We start from the raw sequence: 25,910 nt of genomic DNA on the forward strand, positions 1-25,910 counted from the left end.
TTTAGTTCAGTCAATATATTTTTATGAATTGGTAAACAATAGTACGTTATAAATAAGTTTACCAAATCATATTTATTTCAAAAACATTTTAGGTCTATTCTTGCACTGTTGTACGTCCAATGTTATTTAATGTGATATATTTGTATATATGTTTATTAGTATCAAACAAAGGAACAATTAAATTTACCTATATGTAGAAGTGAGATTCAATTATAGTGCAACCGAAACCAATGTACCGTGCCTTATGACGTCGGTCTCAAAGGTCCACAACCGGACCGCAACCTCGATTGAGACATTGTACCATGAGTGCTTCACATTCATTGTCGCTCTGGGAGCATGGCCCTAACACGCTTGGCGGTGAGTCGGGTTCGAATTAGGGTTAACTCTATACGCTATCACAACTTCACTGTGTAGAATAGGACTCCCTAATGTACAGCGCCTAAAAAAACAGCATCAATGCCACTTTTTGACGGCGGACTGACCGACTGAAAATAGTTCTCTTGCTATAGAAGCCGTCTAGATAGGCATTATTGAAGCTATTACTGTCTGTATCTGCGGTCAAACAATAGCACGATAGCATTAATTCTTATTTTACAAGGGTATAAGTAGTTGACTTGTTACAGATGATTTTGTAACATAACTGTGTGACATTGCACCAAAGGGGCTGTACAGGTGTTACCACCAAAACACTGCTTGTCGTACAAATGTCTGTGTAGTTGTAAGCTTACCGCTGTGTGTGTGCGGGTGCGCTTTGCTGTTGATCTTAGGGTTCTTGACGTCGGAGGTCTTCCGCTGCGATGCGGTGGCGTTGCGCTGTGCTGTGGTTGGCTTCTTGGCATCGCGGTTGTTGCGCGTGTTGTTGCGGGCCGACTTCATCGCTGGCGGGCCTCTGTTATCATACATATACCAATATATAATATATACCTCTCTCAACACCAATCTCAAACGTATTTATATTACTTAAACATACAAGTTTTCTGATTTATAGTCACCAAACCAGGAGATCGCCTATAGCAGGGTACTTCCTGCAGCATGCACGCCGTACGCGGCTCTTTGCAGAATTATTTAAGGCTCTCGAAATATGTACCAGAGTTCCTTTTTTATGTTTGTGGTATGATTTAAAAATATATATTATCGTGAAATTTAAACACCGATTAATATTAACTAGTAAGCATCCGGGAAGAAATACTGTCGCCTCATGTTCACTTGATTTAATAGAATTATAAATGAAAGTAAGGTCTGTTTTTACACATTTTGTACTTTTATTAATAATACGAATATAATTTCTGTATTTTAATAGGTTTTTGATTTCAGCTCGCGAAAATTACAAACTTTCAAATACGGCTCGAAATCTCTACGTCTATAGTGTGTAAAAAAAACTTTAGCTAAAAATAGTCGCAAGTGTTATATTTTAGTTCAGAGGATGCTTGAGGCATTGATGAGAATGAATGATCGAGGCATATAAGGAATTACTAAGTTAATATTATAATTCACACGAATCGTGTTTAACTCTCTGGTACCACCATTGCAGCAGAATGTTAAATGCTTATTAAGTGATAGACTAGACTCATGAGGTTCCTTTTCTATGTCCTTTGCGCTTAGTCAGTCCATGGAACATCCGTTTTAACAATTTTTGATAAGATCGACGGGAAGCCAGTACGAAAAAATCATTAAAGTAATGGCCCGAGCCGCTCCCGGGGGAGCTCTCGAGCTTATTTACTGTAAAAATATGTACACTTCAGTTCCCTGTCACCTCTAAATCAGCGAAGCTGTAAAAGACAGCAGACTAAAATTGAAGAAACGTATCGTACAATGACTAAATTTTAATCCATAAAGACTGTGCTATTCTGATTTTTGTATTTTCAAAGCCGAACTAACATCTGAGTAAAGAGAAGAGCATAACTCTTAACATTAATTGAAGACACTTTACTGCACTGTGATTTAAAAAAAAAATTGTACCGGTATCAAAAAATGTAAACTTCATATTAATAATATATAGTTTTGGCGCGAAATCAACAACCAAGGGTCGTTATTGAATGTGTTGATAATTTCTATTGTAACGACAACTAGGCACAATAACCTGAACAATTGATTCATAAATGCGTTGTATTTATTTTACTCTAAACCTTGTATTATTATAACCTTTAAAATTTTCTTGCGATTGCTGTAATTCAAATAGAATTATAAAAAGTGAAGTGATTGGACTATTTTACATTTTGTTCATGACCCCATATTTCAACTATTTATTGCAATAAATGCTGGTAGACTTATATTCGGCCTTTTTTATTCGGAATAGTTCATTTACATACTGAATGTAACAAAAATTTTAATCAAGACCAAAGAAGAAACATATAAAAAATTAAACGAGATCGAATCCGCGACGTTTAGCACTGAAAATAACACCGCAACCGCGTAACTCACGTACAGAGGTATTGAATTACACACCGTTACACGTTTCTTGTATATACTTTTTCTTCTATTGAACACGTGCGGTATCGTGAATTAGTAAAAACATTACGGGGTTTATAAACAAAGCGGCGGGTTAGTAATTATAGTCATATGTAAGGTTACGTGTCTGTTTTGTAATTGGCAAATATTGTTTGCTTGTTAGCAATTATTTGATAACAAATTTTAAAAGCTGTAAAGCTCATCTGTAATCAAAAAGATTTAAAGCTTTTACAACTATTTATAATCAACATGTATAAAATGATAAGTCTGACTGATATACGTATTTTGTCTATTGGAATGCAATAGGCCAATAACTTCTGGTAGTACAAAGTCTGTGATGTGCATATTTGTATCAGAATTTTGAAAATATTATTTCTTATTATTTTATTATAACGTTGTTGAATATTTCTGAAAGCATTGATTTGTGGATAGGGTCTATCATACAATATTGACAACAAATAAGCTATACAATTACCCCATTAATATATATATTTAATACACACCATACACCTATCGCATATCAACACATTTAGCTATCATTGCCACTGGCCAAATACGACGGAAGAAACTTCTGCAGTTAATCGTTATTAAGGGAAAACCTACCCGATACGTGGTATACCCATACATGACTTGAAGGCGACATATTAAGAAGGCGCAGGCTTAGAGTGGTCCTCTGCAACGACCTTTTTACTACGTAATATTGGACCATAAAACTTCGTGTATCAAAGAAAGGGCGCCAGAGACCCAATTGTGATGAGAGTAGTTCATAGAAGTGTGAGCAATAAACAGTAACAAGTCCTTTGATGTCGTCGTTATCTAAATCGTTAACACGTATGTTTTACGACGGACGGACCACCGGTGAGCCTGGCGTACTACTTGCATTCAGACCAAAACCAGGAAATCAATTACTTTATGAAATGAGATTCTCATCGTAAATTATATAAAATGGGATTATTCATACGTAAAATAATCTTTAGTGATTTTTATCGTCTAGTTTTTGCGATATAGAAAAAGGCTAGGGTGACTAGCTTAAATAATTCAGTGAGAGATGTCTCACCGATGAGCCGCGTGGCCTATATGGAAATATTTCATTGTTTATATAGCGTTCAACGTGTTAATAAGAGTTTACTTGTGCTCGACACTGGTGGGGGGCGGCCACGCGTTGGGATCGCGGTCGGGCGGCGGCGGCCAGATGTCTGGATCGAGCTCATGAGGCGCCGGGCCCCACATCGGGTCTCGCGTGGGCAGGTCTTCGATGTCTGAAATTCAATAAACTCAATTATAACATTAGCCACTAAATAATTACGTAGGTTTAAAATTAAAATAACGTTTCTAAATGGTATTAAGGATGATAAATAGATCGTAAATTCTTATAATCTTTACTTGTGTACACAACAATAAGTCATTTTATAGCATATGACGCGGCGACGAGACGGGCAGTCAAATGACAACATTGTTTTGGTATACGTGCCTAACCCTCCACTTCCGCTAACGCACTAACGCCCCGACCCACGCCGTTGATATCCCAGCGGATTCTATTTCTATTTCTGTCATGTTTTCAACACCCTGTAGCTGTCTTAATCACTACAATTTTCTATTTGATAATTTTAGAACTTAAAAATAAACAACAACCGCGTTAACGCTATGGGAAACAGCTCCAAATGTTTCTCTAGAAAGGATTCTTTCACCGAAGTATAAGTCTGTTTGAGAATACTGTTTTTTTTAATTCATGATTTAATAATATGTACACAAAATATAATTTTAGTTCAATAAAAAAAATACTCGAATTCGGCATAATGTAAGGATTTTCTGTCATCGTGTAAATAGTGTACTTGTGAATACATGATTAAATTAAAAGAATGCCACACATATAAGTTTAATCTAATCTTTATTATACTTCATAATAGAAAATAAAGTTGCATGACCAACAAATTTACTAAAAACTTCATAAATAATTTACTATACATTCCTATAACGAAAGTATAAAATCTTTCTATAGTTCGTGTCTGGTTTTAAAATTATTTACCAAGACATTTAATATTGTTTTTGTACAGTTCATTTATTAAAGTTCACACATAAGTAAGCATAATTATGGCTAGGGTTGTGGCCGTAATTATGTTATCTGTGGCCTACGGCACATGCACAATTTTGCATTATTATACTAATATTAAACTTGTATTGATTTGCTGTTTTCTTGCCTTTTTAAATAAATAAAATAATTGATATATTAGTCAACTAAACATAAATACTATCAGTTTTATAGACATAAACCATCATATATTACCCATATTTAATATCACTAACAGATATACAAAGGTATAATAACTGTGATCTGTAATATCTACATACATGTATGAAATTATGCCTTCATCTTTGTACTAGAGTCTCGAAAGTTCGATAACCCTCTCCATGCGCAATACAGCAAAATTTGTAAGACTACTGTTTTGGTTAAGATGATCAATACAGGGCATCTTCCTTGTCTGCATAACTGCACAATGAAGTAATTTTGAAAACACTATCTCTTCCCGATTACCGTATACAAAGCGATTTGAAATAGGTAGTAAAAGCTTAAACGGTGAATGTATATTTATTAGCAAATGGGTGATACATTAATCTATTTTTTCTATTGGAAAGCGACAGGCAGTTCATTTCTAATTGTACAGTCTGCAGGAACAGATAGTAAACAATGTGTAAAATTAATACGCAATTTGAATTAATTTGAAAAAAAATATTTGAGTAACCATTGATTTTGGATATGGTGTAAATACATTAACAGGGTCCTTGTGTCTCGGGGTGTAAGTGTTTGGCCGAGCTGATCTAAACTGGCTTTTATAATTACTTAAGAAAAACGATACTGATATTATGGACTAAGTTAAAGTTAAGTTTCTAGATTTAATTTAACAAATCTGCATTGATAACTAAAGTAATAGAGAGATGATACAACTGACTGAATAAAAAGCATGTAATTGACAGCTATACATTCACCCCCTCTAAAACTTTTAACTACTGTTATAACAACTGCACTGATCAAATAACTATTTTGTTATTACTCTTTAGATATATTGCGGTAAAATGTCACTGCGATGGAGACAAACTGCGCATCATTTGTAACGTACTTCACTTAGAACAAATGGACATAGAAAATTGTCGTTAACGGTACAGGCGCCCAGTCGGACGGCATTGTCTCCCTGCGTCGGAACTTTCATCTTAATGTTCACCTTCGTCTCTTTTTGAATATGAATATACACATAAACAAAGCGATATGTATACCGGGTGGTTGGTTATACAGATTAAAGCTGTAAAGAGATGAATGTATAGCTTATTCACTGTCAATTAATGTAATTGTACCACATTCTATTCAAAAAACAATCGTTACAGAAATAATAAATAACGTAATGATACTCGTATAGTAAAATAAAAAAAACATTTTCAAAATTCAGATTCCCTGCAATTTTTTCCTGCCAGAAGCCTGTCGCAGTGTCGCAGTCAGCATCCCGTTTAAAGTGATTATTCTAAAACTCTAATTGTTTTGTTGAATAAAAAAAATGTTTATTGACAAATGTGCTGTATATGAATATAATGAGGTGAACCTCTTTTATACCTATAACCAATCACCCTATATAAAAATGATATTTTGTACTTTCAAGATTATTATTATTATATCGTTATATATCATAAGTTTGTTGAGCCTAATCGTTGGTATGAAAAATTCAAGGGTAATTAGATTTTTTTTTTTCAGATTACAATCAAATTGAATCGATTATCATCACCGCTATCCGTCCGTGGGCACTTTCGAAACGCGTTCCGGGCTGCCCTGCTCCCTTAACTGGTTTCTTTGGCAATTACGTCGAGCTTGCGTGTTAAATCGGAACGTTGTAAAGGTCCGTCTCCACGAAACGGCAACTATTTAAGGAGGTCAAGAGAAAGAATAATCGATAACTATGTCGATGTCAATGCTCCCCGCCAAAATAAAATAAATCTGTAAATTTTTTTAGCGATACCTTAAATAAAAATATAAATGAAACTTTTAAATATATTTCTGTACGTATTGGTAAGTCATAGAATCATTTGAAAGTTATCAGATTTTGTTTGATAAAATACATAGAGACGACTTTTATCGACTATTTTAAAAATTAGTCATTTTAAAACACATTAAATAATTTTTGAAAAGTATTTATTAAAAGATTTATAAAATTCTAATTATTTAATTTTTTTTAAAAAAATGCTGCAATAAATTTTACCCGTATTTTATCAGTGAAGTCATTCAAATTTCGAAACAAAATGACACAAGGATAAAATGAATTGTGCTACAAATAAAACTTTATTATTGTATTTCCTTATATCTGAAAAAATGTAACTGTTAATTAGCGGTATCTTTAAATAAGACGCTTTTCATGAGATTATTACTGAATCTGTTTTAATCACTAGAAACTTACTGGTCTCGTATTAAACTTTATCATAATTTAAGCCGTTCTGATGACGGATGACCACTGTTTGCCCATTGGAATTTACAATTTACCGGATTTGTTGGTCGGCCGTTAGTGCACCGTCCAGAGGGACCTCCGCTTGGGTCTTTATAAATATTATGGCAACTAGTAGTGTCAAGTATTATTTTAAGTAAATCTCTAGCTCCGCAAACACAGGATGGCTATTAGTTTCACTTTTAAGATTATCTGTTCGTCTTTTCCTTTATTTCTTTTCTTAATAGCACTTAACTTGTCCCTTTGTTAATTATATGTTAACAACAAAGTCATAAATTGTTCACTCAATAAAAATCTAATAAATTATATACTAAATAAAATTAAAAAGAAATTATTTCCTGAAAAACGTAAACAAGGTACAATTTTTAATTCACTAATAATTATACTACTCTATATTGTAAAAATTTTCAATTAATGTTTAAAAAAAATTGATTCCGAAATTCAAAACGCCGGGTAGTAATGGGATGTATTTAATGCGCAAGGTCTATCATTTCTGTAAGATGAAAATCATAAAGAAGACATACATAAGTACGTTACATTCACTTCACGCATCTGAACATATTTCTTTTATTAAAAGACGTCAGTAGGTCTATGCAAGGCTACTTGGTCTCAAAGCGAAACATATCGACTGCCATATTAACTACACTATATAAGCGAAACAAACTTAACCTTTAACCACGTAAAATTGACTCGCTTACCTTCGAAAAGTTTCCTTTTAAATTTTGTTCACATCTACACAGATAAAAACAGAGGTAACACGTGATTGTCTACAGTTTTAAAAATATGAATATGATAATAAATTACTGTAACATGAACAAACACATAAATTAATAAGTATATTGCTATAGAGCGCGTCAACAAACTGTGACAGGAAAAGATCAACAAGTAGCGATAATGTCACTACGTTCCGTATTAGGCAGTGTGAACATCGCTTTATGCACTCTAAGAGAAGAAACGATCGACAAAAAAGGAATCGTTTACTTTTATTACATAATTTAAAACGGATTTAACTTTTATTTAAGAAAAAATCTTCTTTCGTAGATGCTCTTTGTGTACAAACATTAAATGATAACAAACAAAACGCAGTGGTGTAACTATTTCCCTTATATAAATAATATTGTAGCTTAGAATTTTTTGTATCGTGGATTATATTTATTTTTCTCTGTCACGTTAATAATTCACATTACAATTTAAAAGCAACATTTCCGACATAGTTTATTTTTACAAATCAAAAATAGTCCAGTAATAATAACATTTTAAAATAATTACTCAATTTATTATTAACAGAAATTATAAACTTTAAATACAAAATACCCATTTATATTGAAGCGTAGATATGTAAAAACTCAAAATAACCATCGCATTATTATTAAACAAAAACATCTGATTCACACAACACAAATTATCTAGAAACGTGGAACGAGCACAGCAGATATTAGATATCTTATTTTATTTTTACATATAACTTTAGTATATCAAAAATAATGGTTAAAGGTCATCGAACCCGAGTACTCTGTCAATCACAAGGTAACTATTGATCGTTAGTAATAATGAATCTAGATGTCAATCACCTTGCAATGGCGAGGTTGTGTTACTGCTCGCGGGTAGGTACAACTCGTGTATGGTCTAAGGTGCAGGACAGGTTTAAGTATTAATGGCTACCGTTCGAGAACTTGCAAAGTTATCGTACGACGTCGTTATATGACACGGTCACTGAAACCCTCGGTGAACATAAATTTACGCAAAACATTTGGTTTAAAATATGAAACTGGATGGTTTTTTTTAAATTATTGGCCTGATATACCATATACCAATGAAAAAATAAATAATAAACATTTCTAATTAGACAGTTCATTGCTCAATTTAATTAGTAATTAAATTAATTAAAATAGTATAATAATAAATGAAAATGTCAAAAATATAAATTTATGCTTTATGTAAGACTCGATATTTTTTGTTCGATTACTTCTTTACTTCTTGGTTTCGATTGACGTAAATGTATGTGTGACCTCAAAGTTTTTATGGGAAAAGAACAGCGTCGTTTTAATTGTTTTCTACGCTTTGCAACACATTGAATGATTTATTTTTATTTATATAACACGTTAACGTTCTTGTAAATACTTTAATAGAATGTTTTAAAAGCGTCGAAGGAAGACTATTTCGGATAACCTTAGGATTAAACGCCACCGAATTATCTTAAACACACAATAACATGTAAGAGTTACTTTGAACAAGTGTTGCGTTGTAGACGTTATTAATAATGCGAATTTCTTTAGGTTTAAACTGGTATGCTCTGCATTGATAAGGTTATAATAATGCATGTAACAATATATATGATAATAATAAGATTTCATATTATTAAATATAACAATACGAATAATCTGAACTGGTGTTTTGTTTGTTAGTGGGCGGTGATCACTTCTGTGATATCACAGTTCCTGTTTGCCCACGTGCCTTTCAAATAATCTCGGATATCTCGCTTTCCTCGTAAAAATGCAGTGTTATTGTTTAGAAGCGTCAGCCTATGGCAGTGCACCCTGCCTGTTCGTCTTACATCTAGTTTTCAAATTAAACAGGGCATGACATGACATGTTTATATAATACATTTAAAATAAATAATACTGCATGACTTAATTTTTTTACTAATAACATATCTATATAGTAACATTTTATTTGAAACCACATATTCCTATTAATAAAATAAGAATAAATTATACATGTTAATTATTTAAACAGTGTCGAGAAGAAAATAAATATATTTCATTTACAAAATTAATCGTGAGTCATGGACTTGACAATGACATGTTTATTATATATACGCGTGACGAACATTCTCACTATCGATTATTTTAAATACCAAAAATTTATTAATTTTTAATGTGTTCGTGGATAGTCGTTACAATATAAGTATTAATAGAAAGACACTTGATTCTGTAAATACATATGTATATAGATAGATGATTGTTATAATTTTTACAATAAATTTAACACTATAAAAGTGAACTAGAATGAAATAGACGAACAATATGAGGAATATTCAATGCCACAACTAGTACAATGGTGGGTCCGTAACCCTAAGAAGTGGTCAATGAATAAAAACAATAGGTTTACGTGCTAGATTGGATAAGGCCGTGGTACGAAAGGACCGATTGACGCACATTACATTAGCTATCGAAAGACTTGTAACATGGTGCATTGTTAAGCGGGCTGGCCGTAACGAACGGGTAACACTGTCTGACATCACACAACTAAACTGGTATACCATACAAATAGACATTACAAAAGACACAATGCTAAAGTACGTATTGTTACTTGGATTGTTTATTTAATAGCATAGATAGAGATAGATAAAGGCCAAAGATTATTTTTTAATGTCGAAATTTAAAACTTTTTATTTATAAGAAACATTAGTGAGATTAATATACAATGTCATCTGTGTCGGAATCTTAGTATTGTTACAGGGTGTCTTATTTTAAAATGTTATAGACAATGTATCAAAAGAACCTTTATTTTTTCATGACAAGAAAAATGCAATCAATTACAATCCACGTATAGCTAACATGTAAGCTATTACCCATGATATTTAGTTTTAAGGACCTCTTCTTTGATAGACATAGCTAATTTAGAACAAGAACCCTGTATCGATCTAAAAATAAAACAAAATAGCCATAATTTTTCTATGAGACGAAAACTAATTTCTGGACAAGATTAAACCCGTGTCACAAAAGCAACATTTTTGACTAGATATTGCATATTGGAGCTGACTCTAATCTTCTACACAGCAATTCGAACGAATAGTCTTGATTGATTTGTCAGAGACAATATAGGTTACGAAATAAAAACAGAGAAACAAGCAAAACCCATACGTCATTTAAACACATGCTTAAGATTGAAGGTTGTTCAACAGAATAGGCACCCAAAAAACATGAAATAATTAGTGAACTCACTGGAAGTTAGTGGCGTTATGGCCTTTTCTCCTTCATGCTGGAACATCTGTAGTGTTGCCACTGTTGCCTTTAGTTGTTCGTATTCCCGTGCCATTTGCTTTTGTACCTGAAAGTAAAAAAATTGTTAAAAATATCTGCCCTCTTATTTTAAAGCAGTGGTTGGCAATGTTTTGTTTACCAGGGACAACTTTCATTTCTATTTGTTTGCAGGTACGCGATGTACAAGTAAAAAAACTAAATCAATTTGAAAATAAACTTTATTTAAAAAAATTAGTAACATAATACCTTCACATGGCATCATCAGCAGAAATTTAGCAATCTTTGAACTCGAACCAAACCATTGCTTACGGTTTCATTTAATCGTTGTCTGGCCTAGATTTTAAATACCAAACTTAACAGATATATTTCGTTTAAACAAATTTTTAAGAAAACCAAACGTTAGAATACATAGTTACAAAGCGATTTTGCGAAATTGCGAAGCATATATTGATACCTGCGGACCACTAACCTTAACTTCTAAAGATGTAGGGTTTTCAATTATGCTTTTTTGTTTCTGTCTCATTGTCTTCCTTACCAATACCGAGTCGACATCCAAGGCTTGATAAATCAAGGCTAGGAAATCTTAGATCTCAGATAAAATTTAGAAAGTGGTACGGAGGTTTTAACAGCGTACCGAGACATGAAAACTGTAGGGCTTAATCTTATATATTCGTAAAGAACTATTCACGAACTTCAGCACAAAGTTTAGTTATGCAGCGTCGAGAATAAATTCAAATGTACTTCGACTGTATTACGTGCGCTCGTGCAGTGAACAGCTGTTCGCATCATTTAACCGCGTCTCAAGTGCTAAGTCGTTTGCAATATATTTGCCGTATGGAACCATAAAATTTATGTATTAACATACAGAACCATTTAGTTATACGGGCGATCTCATACATCGACGTCAACCCGAAAATAGGTGATAAAATAGATAGCGATAAATCCCAGAAATTAATAAGGAATATGTACGACATATTTTATTAATTCTTGACATTTAAAAAGTAAATAAGTTTTTGACGAAATGTTTTTTCTATATCACTACGAACCTAATTAATAATAATTTTCACACATTTTTCTGTGTATAAAATTCCTAACAAGAAAATTCATACCACAATGATTATGAAATAAAATATCACTTATGTCCAACGATGTACTTCTAGACAATTATATTTTTGAATAATTGGGAATAATTTTGAAATATTGACTCATTTACATTAAAATTTTTAATAAATCTCCCGGAGATAGACTCTATAACCCTACTTCGACTTAACGTTTATAATAAAATCTTGTAAGGAAAAAAACACCTTTGTAAAGGAAAGTTTGTGTTATGATTATGTGAAGATTTATTTAGAAGGTATCGTATGTTTATAGTAGTTTGACTTATGACAATAAATTTTAATAAGTGAGAAAATTATGTGTACGGAAAATGGTTACAACACGGTTGCAGCATTCACATTTAAAATGGTAAAAACTGCATACATTTTCTAGTCGATTACACTGGTTCTCAACCTTTTAAACACTTCTACACTACACTACTTTTAAACACTCTTTTCAATTTTTATTAAGTACATCGCAATAATAAGATTAATATAGACTCCTAGATAAAGTTTTTTTTAAACAAATAGCGGTACTTATAAGTAGTCGACGTCGCGAGAGATCTTCGGATCCGTGCAGCGCAAGTCTGCTGATCGTAACGATCTTTGGGGGAGGCCTATCTGTGCCTTCCAGTGGGATTATATTGGTTGTCGATAACGATGATGTGGGATATTCCATAATGCTCTCCTCATCTTCCTTTGGGCCTGCTACCGCCCGCATGAAAATATCCAGATCTTACCAGAGACTCTTTAGGAACCTATATTCTATTGGCTACGTGGACTGTATTCAGGTTTAATTACTATCCATACACATATAGGGGTCAAAGAGATGAAAATTAAATTTTTGATATTACAATTCGTATTCCGCAGGTGTGCTTTTAAATAAAAATGCTGAATCATTACAAACATCCGACAGGAAAAGGCTTCAACGATTCCCGGAGCCACGTTCTCCGATGGCATTGTGCGGCGTACCCGCGCCTTCCACGAAGCGGCGCCGCTCAGATCGTATCGTTAGCCTCGGGCCGCAAAACAACACATAAAACTGTTTAATTGCTCCAGCCGAGAGCGATCCGTCTCGCTTTCGATGTTATAAGACGGAGATTGACTAGTCATTACGATTTCAGGTGTTAACTATTTTTATACACTTAAGGTACACTACCTGAATCGAAATATTACAGCTGGCCGCTTCACACCAATCTTATTGTAAATCTATAGGGGTCTTTCAGTGGACGTCTTATGACAGAAACGATGACGATGCAGGTGACTGCAAAGTTGTAATATATTTCAATATTACTGTTCGTCTGAGATATAGACGCCGGGGTGGTGGTGGTATGAACCCGTAAGTTAAGCAAGCATCGATTAAAACGAATTTGAGACATATAAACGGCTTATAAACCATTTTAGTTTGATTTTATATGCCTGTCAATGCCGCCCATACGGTATTGAATTGACAGTTGAATTACCAGTGTCAATAATAAATAAAATTGCTTTTAATACCACATCAGCGGAGAGTAGAGTTGTAGCTCATTAAAACCTCACGACCCAAAGTAACAAGTTTTACGTATATTGATTTTTTTAATATTAAGCGATGACGAGGTCAACTATGGTACATGCTTGCCCCTACAAGAAACCTGTTCGCTCTTGACTTGAAGACTCCTAAGTTATAGCAGGCTGGATACAACGGGACCGGTAGGTTGTTCTGCTCTTTGGCTGTTCGCACACGTTGTGATTACATTTTACTAAAAACTCTAAAGATTTGTGATATTTACGAACAAGCACTAAGCCTGAGCAGCCAGAGTCTGGGACTTATATTCGAAACTTTACATCAACGTTAAATAATATTAAAATAACAAAATTTAGAAGGTAATTTAAAATTTTTCACAAATAAAATGAAACTATACAAAGCTATGCTATCTATCGAAAACGTTACAGGACTTATTCAATGTAATAGAAAACCACATTTATTATTAAACATATTTAATTACATATTAAATTCTGTTGTTTGAAAATATTTGAATTGAAAAGAAAATCCTGCCCTCAATGTACACATAAATAAGTTTATTTCAAATTATAATTGTCGTAAAAGTCTTTTGACGGTGTACAGTAGAAAGAATACTACTGGAGACAATAGTGTTGCAAGTTCATAAGAATCACAAAGACAAACAAGAGAATGGCCGGCTACAAACTAAGCCATTTAACCGAAGCTGAAACAAAAGAGAAATTCGATCTCCCACACGATAAACACGCTCGCGACAGTCGCCTACACAGAACCAACCATAGAACATGGTAAAAGTTTATTAATTCAAAACTTCACGCGCGATTGCGTTTTACCCAATTCAAATGCCTTGACCTATTGTTTTTTTTTTTTTGACAAAACCCGTATACATTGAGTTAGAGCTTTTAAAACTCTAGTCTGTATTAAAATAATATTATTCTGTTTTAATATAATCTTGTTATTATCGATACCCATTCAATATTTGTAAAATAGTGGCGGTATCTTTAAATGTTTTTAACTTTTTAAGCAAAAATAATTGTTTTTAAAAAACATTAGAGAAAATTGATTTACAGATTAAAGTTTGCGAAGCACTGTTCGATATGTAACTTGTAGGAGTGCAGACAAAGCAATTATTCAATAGAGTAGGAAATCGGACACCTGAAACGCGTCCGACATAAATTATGAAGTCGAGTTCAACGACCTCAAGGTAAACACTTCGCCGACCCAGCTACACTTACGTTGTACAATATAGGGCTGCCACTCTGTCGTTATTTTACGAAAGCCAAAAAAAAAAATTGTGCTGGCGCTTAGATTAGGCGAATGATGAAACCCACTTATTTTATTACAAAGATATCCAGAAATTATCCATTTGAAATTATAATTTGATACAGTAAAGTACCTTATACTGAGATAAAGATATAAATAAATTCATTCTAACTTACAGAAACACGACATTAAAATCGAGTCATGGGTTGAGATATTGTATGAGTAAGACACTCGGAGAAAATGCCAACCCTAAAATGTGACAGAGCAAAATGACCACGATAGAAGTACTCCACAATAGAACAAATGCTTGGATTTCATCCAGGCACTGAAATAGACCAGGTGACCAGATCGAGAGCTCAAAGACTACCGCTCATCGGAACGGCACACATTAAATTACAGTCACAGTGAAATACTAAAACACTTACCGCCTGTCATCTAACCTCATTAGAATAATTGTTTATCGCGCGTGTAAAGGATAGTACAGTTATGATTTTATTGCGGGCGTAGGATGTGCGAAATATAACACATTATGGTTGACTTTGTTTTTTATTTACAAGACACGCCGAATACTAGAGACAATACGAGTATATTTGGAATGTTTTTAACCCAAACATATTTATTACTGCTAAATGCAAAGCGTGTCAATAAACTACCGTTTATCTAAAGTTTATCAACCATACAACTAAATATAAAAAAACCTTTGACAATGTGAAGGATTTTTAATTGATAATACGGATAGCTCTGGATGGAGTTTTTGTATGTTTTGAACCGATATAAGGGCTATTCGCGTCGTCTGAAACCCCATAGGCACCACGTATTTTAAGTCTTTGGATGCCCTTATAGGGTTGCTATATTTGATTTCAACAAAATGGACTCTTCTCATTTTTTTATATTGACGTACCACATGTGAGTATTATAATAGATACAAAAGGAATTAGCACGAATGTGTTATCAAGTAAAGTACAATTATTTGGTTCTGTGCGGGATTTTTTATGCGACTTATGAAAATATTATTCAAATTGGAATATAAATGACACTTCGTTATGAATAAAAAAATTGAACGAAGTTGTATAAATGCGTATAGGAACTACTTTCTTACAATTCTTACAATTTGTACTTTCGCACAAGCAGGTGACGTTTGTAGTCGTCGCTCGTACATTTTCCATTTTAGTATAATGTTTCCGAATATCTTATCCAAGCGTTAATTAATAAAAAAGAAAATTAATGTTAACCCTCTTTCTATAATTTAATTATAAGTTTAATAACTTAATATTAAGTGACAACAATTAATACTTTAAAATGTTTGTTTACAATGTTGTAACATTATTATTATCGAAATTCGAAACATAATATGTTTTAAATCTCGATAATAGTTGTTGAGAAATTATTAATTTACGGGAATTAAAATAAGCAAATTATAGTAAAACACACATCGAACAACACAAATTGCCGGTGCAAATAAAGAATGGTGTTAGCAAGCGCTTTGCAAACTCCACAAAACTACACGCGACCTCTGATATCGACGTGAATAATTCCTAGCTACAAGGAACTTTCAAAGATAGATTGCTTATCCGTTTGGTTCTAGCTCTATCATTAACTACCCTTGTGTTCTATTAGTGTTTTAGATTATTCTAGAACATGGTACCATTATTCTATTTTGGTACAAAGCGTGCTAAATACGGTGTTGCTATCGATATTTTTTATTTACTTTATAAAACGGTCATCGTTGTGATCTTTGGAGGAGATATATGCCTTGCAGTGGACGTCTATTGAATGAGATGTTTGTTTTTATATGTTATTATGTGTCTTGCCATATATGTTTTACATATAATTTCAATGTGTTTTTGTACCTAATTTAATTGACGACGCGCAACATCTGTCATAAAAATGTGCACATCTTTAATTAATGGGTATTAGTATTAAGATTTGCTGTGATATTTATGTTATGCTTTGTGGACTTTGTGGATTTTACGTTGTGGATGTGTCTTAAAAGTAATTATTTATAAATAAAATGATTTAACGCTGTTTCCTAAGTTGACCTCATATTTTCAGTAGATATTAATGAAATATACGTACACAGATATAGCATAAGTTTATATTTGTCAAAAAGTTTTGTAATCAATAACAATATTTATTCATTGATTATACTTTCATTAAGTTGGAAATGACATAAAACAACGAATCAATCTTTTATAGATTTCTTCGATGTATATGTGTTTAAATTAATTTTATAACGGCACAAATGATGTAACTTGCATATAACGACAATTTATATGATAATTAAGAGGTTTTCGACCAGTTAATAACATAAAAAAAAATATTCTTTATTCATAGTCTGAACTGCGTTCCATTCCCACCGATCACGAGATACCTGACATGCCTTATTAAAAACACGAGTCGGGCTCGTTTCGAGGAACGTCAGTCACTAATGAAAAAAAAAAAACTAGCAGGCCGATAGCCTGCGCAGAACATGCACTCTGATAATAAAATGGTTTATAGATAATGTTTGATAACGTTAATGAAAACTTTATCTTGCATTTTTAATAGTACACGATGTATATTAAGACTGTGATTTTAACTGCCTTTTTAATTATTTTTTTATTATGACGCGTGTGTATAACGTATACATAATGCCAGACAGGCCACGTAAAAAGTTTTTATTGTGAAATGAAAATTTGATTATTTAAAAATAATAAATATTTGCTATAAGTGTAAATTCTCTCTTAAAAGAGCAATGACGTTTTCTATCAAAAAATTTTGGTTCATCATTGCCCCTGTTATATAAGAAAACGTACTACAAGTGAAAAAATTGATTCAACAGAGGTGAATCACACACGAGTTTTAAATTTAGTACAATTAACAGATTGTAAAGGTAAATGTTGCAGACTGAATGTACTTTTGAAATGGATTTAGGCGATGAACATTCTTTACACTATATTAAAGTTTATTCATGAGATTGAAAAATAAAAGACATAGCTTTGAACATTTTTCATTATAGTTTTAAGTGTTCTTTGTACAGTGTAATATTGTTTGTTAATTTTTAGTATTATGGGTGAATTATGCGTAACGTATCGCTATGTGGAGCCTTGCGTCTAGACAGACGTGATATTATGTACCTCTCGCTATGGCTTTTAATTGACGATATTATTTACCAAAGCCTATTTGAGTCAGACTTCATAGTCCTTTTTTTGAATACATTATAATATGGTGATTGATGTAACTAAAATATGGTCGAGAAAAAATCAATTAAATAAAGCGCAATTATAATAAAATATAAATAACAATATAATAAGATTTTTTATATACATAACATCGGGCACTGCCTGCCTCGATTGAATAATTGATTGAAATAACATTTTGGACAAGTCCGCAGTGGGAGAATTAAGTACAGACTATTAAAACCATGTAGACAACAGTAAGGTCCAAACAGATTATAACAATGTTGATAAAAATCCACTATACGAAAAAATCGCCATATATATATATATATATACATACACACACACACACACATATATATATATATATATATATATATATATATATATATATATATATATATATATATATATATATATTGTAGTGAAAAAAAATAAAGAGATCTTACTTCCGCTAATGTAAATTACATCAAAAAGTGATGTTGCAGAAAGAACTACGGACAGGGAGAAAACAAAAATTAACAGTAAAGTGTACATTGCGACCGCTGATCATCATCAGCGGTCATTTATTGTTCGTTTTACGGCAACACAGCAGAGAAAATACAAACAGGACAAAAAAGGCGAAGATAAATTGACACTTAACATGTAACACTTTAGGTTAATTCCGTTTTATTAAATATGAAAAAATACCATTATTGCATAAATATGTTATTGTAAAACGTATCGTAACAAAAGCTACTGCTGAATTATTATTATATAAATATATATATAAATCGGTTGATTCGCGTCCCACTTAACGAATCCCCTTGCGCCACAGCGAGGAATCCGAAAAGCTCGCAGTTAAAGCTCTCCAGACATCAGAGCGCGAGATCGGTGTTAACTACGCCACCACTAATATTGCGTAACTTGTTTAGTCCGAGTTTAATTTAGAACTTTCCTTATGCCGAGAGATGCTTTGTTTCATTGGCGAACGTCTATATAATAAAGTTCCACAACATATGACACCGTCTTTTTTAGTTTTAAATATAAAATTAAAAGTATGTTAAATTATATAATCCACTAACTTCGTTTTTTGACAAAGATTATTGATATTATACATTTAACAAGAGTAACTGGCCGGCTTTTCACCAACTCAACATTCAAAGTGGTAGCTTAGTAATGATAATGTCAAAATAATCGACAATTCAAAAGTGCTTGTAAATGCCTTGAATACAGATATTTTGAATTAGGTGGCCAGCCTCGGGCGCAAATGTGCACACGTTTTTATTTCAATGCGCCCGCTGCCTGATCTCCAATTAACATAAATATCCATTATTAAAAAAATGCACACTGCTTATATATATTGTTTCTGCTGTACTAAGACTCGTGGATGACCACAAAAATCTCCGATAGGTTTGTTGTGGGCTCTCCACAAATAAGGGGCCGTTAGAAACTATTACAACTAGAAGTTAAAAGATATCATTATAGGGGAGCTCTTTTTCTTCTCTTTTTGGTATTGCTCATGACGTAAATAAGTGACCACTGTAAATTATCCTAACTGGATAATAACATAAATAAATGAGTAAATAAATATCCCTTCTTAACATGTATTCCTTTTAAATTTATGCTCCTAAATTATGATGTATGAGGTTTTTTTAATTTCCAAGACCTTAGCTATAATGCATATTTTCGTGTTTTTTTTTATTAAGATGCCTTTTTATTCATTATCTTATGTTTCAGTTTATTATTTGCGCGTTTACAAACAATTTAATGTGATTAACAATGTAATTTTTTTTAAAAAACAATTTGAAATTAACTTAACTTCTATCTGCTGTTTTATTAAGACGTCACCATTTTATTAAGCTGTTTATTTCACTTATCACCTTGTAATACATGTTTAATATACAGGATTACGTCACGGCAGCGAGTACACATATGTAGTCAGATAATTGATGCCATCTAGTGATAACGAGTTTCCTTTAATTTAAAACGCTGTTCAAAATTATAATACATAGTGTAATGTATACAATAAGCACAATGCAGTAAAATAGGATAGTACATTAATACTTATACTATTAAAGAAGAATTTTAAAATAACACTTTTTTATTTATTTATACATTGTATGCATGTGTGAGCATGCTCTTGCTATGTATATATGTATGTGTATGTGAGTTTATGTTCAAATGTACCTTGTTAGACTATGTTGCTCTTCTATGATATTATGATCCGTTTGCACGTCCTCACAATGTAAATAATGCTAAAGGTGGAAACTTGAAATGAACCTTTGATGTATAAGTGGCCTGTTAGAAGGTAACTAGGTTTTAAGTTTCCTGTACAAGTAAAAATAAAAATAAAATAAGACCTTGGTAAGAAGACAATATCTTTAATCTATACATAAACATTATTTGTCTTCGATCTCGCTTGCATAGTATTTAAACGGTGAAATCATCTACTCATTTAAATGACTATTTGTTTACTCATCTGTAGACTATTCCACCCACATTTGAAACGAATTAAAAGGAATCAAGTAAAACAAACAGCGCTATCATACAGCTGCGTTGTAGATACAGGTGATATAGTGACTTACGAGATACTGCAGTGGAGATATACTCGAACGCAGACGTAATCTAAATAACTACACGTTTATTTCAGTTAGAGATACTATGGTTTATAAACGAGTTTACTTCATCATATCTTATTATAACATCACACAATTGACAATTAAAATTATAAATAAAAAATTTAAGCCATGTAAACATCTAATTTTATTTTTCTTTGCATTAAAATGCGTAACATTTAAACAACCTAATAAGGCAAAAAATGCTAGGGAAATGATTGACTAATGAAAAAAATCGTTTAGAAATTAAAAATCATGTCTAAAGAGTACTTTGTCAGGTAACAAAATAATATATTAAATTTAAATGGGTAAATAAATATTTATGTATGCATACTTATACGTTAATGTGTAAGGATTTTTTTGATCGATCTTAAACAAACGGTTTAACTGGGGACCATATAATCGAAACACGGGCGAAGCAGCGCCAAAGCTCGCTAAAATAAGTCATGGTTATGGTTCATTATGGTTAGGTATCAAATATCTATAACGCAATGTCAACGTCGCCCACGCCGAGCGTGCGATCGAGTACAATCCAGCGACCTAAAAACTACTTACCTATTTGAATATTCAAATGCAAGCGTCGGCAAAAAAAGCACGCGATGGTCGCTTAACGCCTATTAAAGTAAAAGTGTGACGATTTAATTACCGACTGCGTGATGTTCGCCTTCTCCAATTGGAAGCAGCTTTTTATTCAACGGGTTCTTTATAAATTTAATACATACTTTGTTCTCTTAGTACATTACCAAGATTAATTTTATTTAAATGCTTGATTTTAAAGGTAAAACTGTACTACGACCTAGTATAAGAAATAACTATTATTAAAAAAAATGTTATTTTGTTAAATAGTGTGAGGAGTCTGGTTGGTGAAGGTGAACGCCAATGCATTACGAAGAGGCCGGTCTGAAACCAACCAAAATATAGGTATCAGGTCCCTTTTCCTACAATGCGATGGATTCGTCACCCACACGGTCAACTATGGAGTAATTATATTTTAATATTTATGACAGAGAAGAAATTTAAAAAAATAACAGCCATAGATTTACATCTAATTGAAAACATCCTTAAATATATGTTTCTTTATTTCTAGAAGTCAGACGAACAAAATTCTTATTACGTTCACCATATACGAGGTCACAGGCGAATCGTTAATAACAGTAGTTAATAAATTATATAAATACATACATGACGAGTTTATATTCAGGTAATGATAATCATATATTTAAATAGAGTGTCTAACCTTGTCCTAATTAATGTAAAGCTGTGCTTAAGTTTTAAGTTGCTCCATACAAAAGTAAACATGACGTAGATATAGACTATGACAAAGTATTATATAAAGCAAATTATTTATTCTATAATAATGATTGGAAACAAAAAAAGATATAATAAACGCTTCTCGTGTTTTCATTTCGTTTTATTATATTAGAGAGGGCTAAACTCACGATTCGAACGAATTTCGATTAAATTATAACTGTTACAGAAGCGTTGTCGTTATTACAAACACATCAGTATATGTCACACTAACTCTATCTATGACGACATATTTATGCTGGCGTAAGGGTGGAATTCATTGTTTTCCCATCGGTCGATTAGATCGTCACGTAAGTCTGGTTATTTAATTAACGATACTAAAAGCGATAACAAACATTTTGTGAAATTTTGGCGAGAGAAATTAATGCAGGAAGTAATTATTAACATAGGATACATTAACAATTTGTTGGTTCAGAATTAAATGATCGGTTGGATCGCTGACGGAACTATCGATCATCTTGGTTTTCGTCGATCATTTTGGTCGCCGTAACTGTAACGTTCGTTCGTAACGTTCACTGCTGCACATAGGCCTTCTCTATAGATTAGCAATAAGATCTGTAGTAAGCGACCTGCATCCGTCGTCTTCCGGAGTCTTAAACAAAGTCACCTGCCTACCTTGTGGTTGGACGCTCTACGCTGCGCTTATCGATCCGTGGGTCCACACTCTAGAACCCTGCCAATCCGCTGGAATATGTACTTTATACTTTCGTTTGTCTAGGAATCTCTACTTCCTAATGATTTATTTAACTTATCCGTCTTGACAACTTATTCATCGAAAAAAATCGATATTTCGTTACATAGAAAGTTTATTAAACCACTCAACTTATAAACACAGTACGGTTACCCATTCAAAACATTTAGAAAAATGATTCAGTACAGCGTTGTATTATATGTAATCTACGCACCTTTCAAAATGAGGCCCAGTATACATTGAAGCACATTATAAGAGATTTCTACCAATGTACTGACGACTCATTACGATATATCTGGAACCATAAGACTTAGAGACTTACAAATTGGTAGGAATATTCCTTTCGCCCAATAGAGGTCAGCTAAGAACGAATTTAACGAAATGAAATTTCGCTAAGCGGACGGGAGATAGTATTCTATAATTAAACAGTTAATGAACAAAAAACTAGAAGTTAATTACAAGTCGTTAGTGCTGTCGTTGATGAATGAAGTATATTAATTGTCATCGATTTGGAAAGAAGAATGTGGTGACATTACTGATGACTAATGCCAAATTCCCGGTAATCAGATTATTTTACAATTGCGACATCTGTATCATATTTTAAAGGAACGTTTCAAAGGCTATTGTTTTATGAAAGTATAGGTCAACCCTATCATCATCACAACCGTGGCACGTAGACTGATAAAAAGGCCTCTCCTAAAGCCTGCCTGCCAATGGTGAACTTTCAATAATATGATCAGTGACAATTGACCTCTTTGATCGTTTATGATACAAAACTGCACACAAAGTGCAAAGCAATACATCAACAGCTATCGTGATCATCGATCTTATATTGACTTCAAGTACATTTCTGTTTAAGGTAGATTGTGCTAAAATCACCAGTTAGTATTGGTCCATCCTTTAAAGGTTAGCACCGCGAACAATTTCCGTCGAGCTCACAGCGCTGTATGAATCATTTTATATAAATGTCATATAACTGTTCGAAACATCTAGAAACATTTCTTATCTTTAATTATAGCAATAAACTGGTAAATCTTCTCTGAGGATTGTCTTGTTCGATGAAGCTTTTAATTTTAGCTCTGATGACAATGTTATTCCTTCGATAAATTACCTTTCTACGGGCTGTGGATGACGATTTAAATAAAACAATTGAAGCTGGTTTTTGATTCAAATTTTCATAAACAAAATAACCATCATCAGTAGATAACAGATTATTGCTAATCAAAAATTAACCTACACTTAAAAAAAAAAGGAAATATATTCACAGTCGTAACTGAAAAGTGAGGTACACAAATAAAAATATCTTGTCGAATGTTTGTTGTACATTATGATAGTCAAATGATATCTTTTTGTACGAGCAGTGGTAACCCAGTGGTAGAGGACTGAGTAGCAGCATCCTTTGAGTACCACAATACCACACTGCGATTGCCAACCCGCCTACCAAGCGTAGCGACTATGGTATCTCCATCATAGATATCTTTGGGGGAGGGCTAGGCCTTGCAGTGATCGTCTATGAGCTGAAATGACGAAATGTTATCTTCATAAATGACTTAGAACAATGACAACTAACTGTAATCTATACCACATATTATACAAATCGGCATCCAAGCTAGTCCAGCACTGGTCGCCTTTTTTGCGACTCTCAATGAACCGAAGTGCTCGGGAAGTACACTCGTAGGTGTGTCGAGTGCAGCTTGGAAAAAAAGCAGCATTGTTTGAAATACGCTTTTGTACTATAAAATACTGTATTATACAGCTTTTGTTACAATAACACGCAAAATATATATTTGAATTTAGAATGCGCACAAGCTTGACGATGAATTTTGTATTGCTATTTTTAAGTTAAAAGTTGAACAATAAAATTATCTACCATATGAATTATATTAAAAAAACATAAAATAAAAGATGTCCAAATATGCTAGAGGGAGCCCCCTTCTTTTTATTATTGAGGGAAGCATAACTCTAATGTAAAAATATTAATATTTATCACATTAAACTTTAAAATACTGTGTAAATGTGAAGTACTAATCTTAAAATAATAAAAGAGTAATTAATGTCTTGTACAAAAAATAGTGGTTTGCTATAATAAAGTTTTATTTATGATATATAATATAGTGTAACCCAAAATATCCTTAAGAAAACACCGTCTTCATTCACAAGGAGTTTTATGATACGATCTGGTGGAACCTCCGTAGCGTGAAAGCCCTCGTTGCTTACCATTTTGTAAAGACGTTAAAAAAAATGTTCTGCGTTGAAGGCCGTTCGAAACGGAGCGTTGGATTAAAAGCGTTACGTTACACAAAACTCAATCAAGTGTTAAATATCATTGTCGGGTTTCACTCCTACAAAAACTACGACCATACAAAACTGCTACAAGGACATGCGGGTTAAAAAAATCGTTCCTTTTTCGTATCGCCGCGCTAAAATTGATAGTTAACAATTTAAAATGTATCTACCAGCACACTTGCTTGTTTGTAATTGGTGGTGGAATAAAAAAAAAACTTCCGCGTCAGAATTACAATTGTAAATACTCACGTGTCAGGTAGGTAATATTTACAAGTTGAATTCAGGAAACTGAATTACAATTTTTCGAATCTGTAATGACTTAAATTAAAAGCTTAATCATTTAGATGTTACTTAAACACGAGAGCTCTTAGCTTTTTGCTACATTAAAAAAAAATTAACAAGTCCACGTCGTGTTCAAGTCTGCGCTGCTGTTTTTTTTTTAATACAGGGCGATTGCTTATTTGTGTAAAAGCTTTAAGGTGAGGAATGTATGGCTCATATGGCAAAAAATAGGTTTTATTGTGAAATTTTAAATATTTCAGTTTAAATGCGACAAAACAAAAACTTCGGACAGTTTAAAGTGTGCACGAACAGTTAGTAAACAATAATTAATTTTAAATATAATTATCCGAATTTTTAAAACGGTTTTTATTACTATATTCTCACTATACTACTATATTTATTACTTCTAAAACCATCGTTTTTGAATAGTGTTTACCATATATAAATTTACAACAAATCAGCAAAGCATTCACCACGTAAGAGCATAAGACCAAACAACCTGTATTTGATTTACGTTTGGGAAGGCATGTGATACAACACCTAAAGTAGTTTTATTACATAAGCCATTCAGTAATATGAAGTTGAATTTAAAATCAAGAATATTTTTTCTTTTTAGTAGGTTTGCTCTTGGCAGATTATTCGTAGTTGTGGGGGAGGTGAGGTGTTTGCACTTCCTTTCTTACAGATATCAGGCAGCATCCACAGATTTATATTCCTAGTATGTCTGTCTTGTTGCTGAAGAGTTCCATCGCCAAGATTTTTTTTTTCTTTTTAAGGTAAGTCTCCACGTTGAGGTGGTCTAGGTTGGTCATATTTCA

The 25,910-nt window shown here is 32.8% G+C and overlaps 1 protein-coding gene across 2 annotated transcripts in view; it reads right to left on the minus strand.

Annotated features, from left to right (window-relative positions):
• Kat60 (Katanin 60) overlaps positions 1 to 25,910 on the minus strand; it is a 45,056-nt gene that overhangs the window by 9,300 nt on the left and 9,846 nt on the right. Inside the window, exons 2-4 of one of the 2 annotated variants that reach the window (XM_068763395.1) lie at positions 10,877 to 10,982; positions 3,578 to 3,707; positions 729 to 889 (exon numbers count right to left, since the gene is read on the minus strand). In XM_068763395.1, the coding sequence (XP_068619496.1) occupies positions 729 to 889; positions 3,578 to 3,707; positions 10,877 to 10,982 (397 nt within the window). Of the gene's footprint in view, positions 1 to 728; positions 890 to 3,577; positions 3,708 to 7,453; positions 7,513 to 10,876; positions 10,983 to 25,910 lie in introns of those variants that run through there. The other variant, XM_068763396.1, reaches the window with a different exon arrangement.

This window comes from Battus philenor, unplaced genomic scaffold (assembly GCF_028537555.1).
Source record: "Battus philenor isolate CCGP_79_NKW_IND1 unplaced genomic scaffold, ilBatPhil1.0.hap1 SCAF_18, whole genome shotgun sequence".
Taxonomy (NCBI): domain Eukaryota; kingdom Metazoa; phylum Arthropoda; class Insecta; order Lepidoptera; family Papilionidae; genus Battus; species Battus philenor.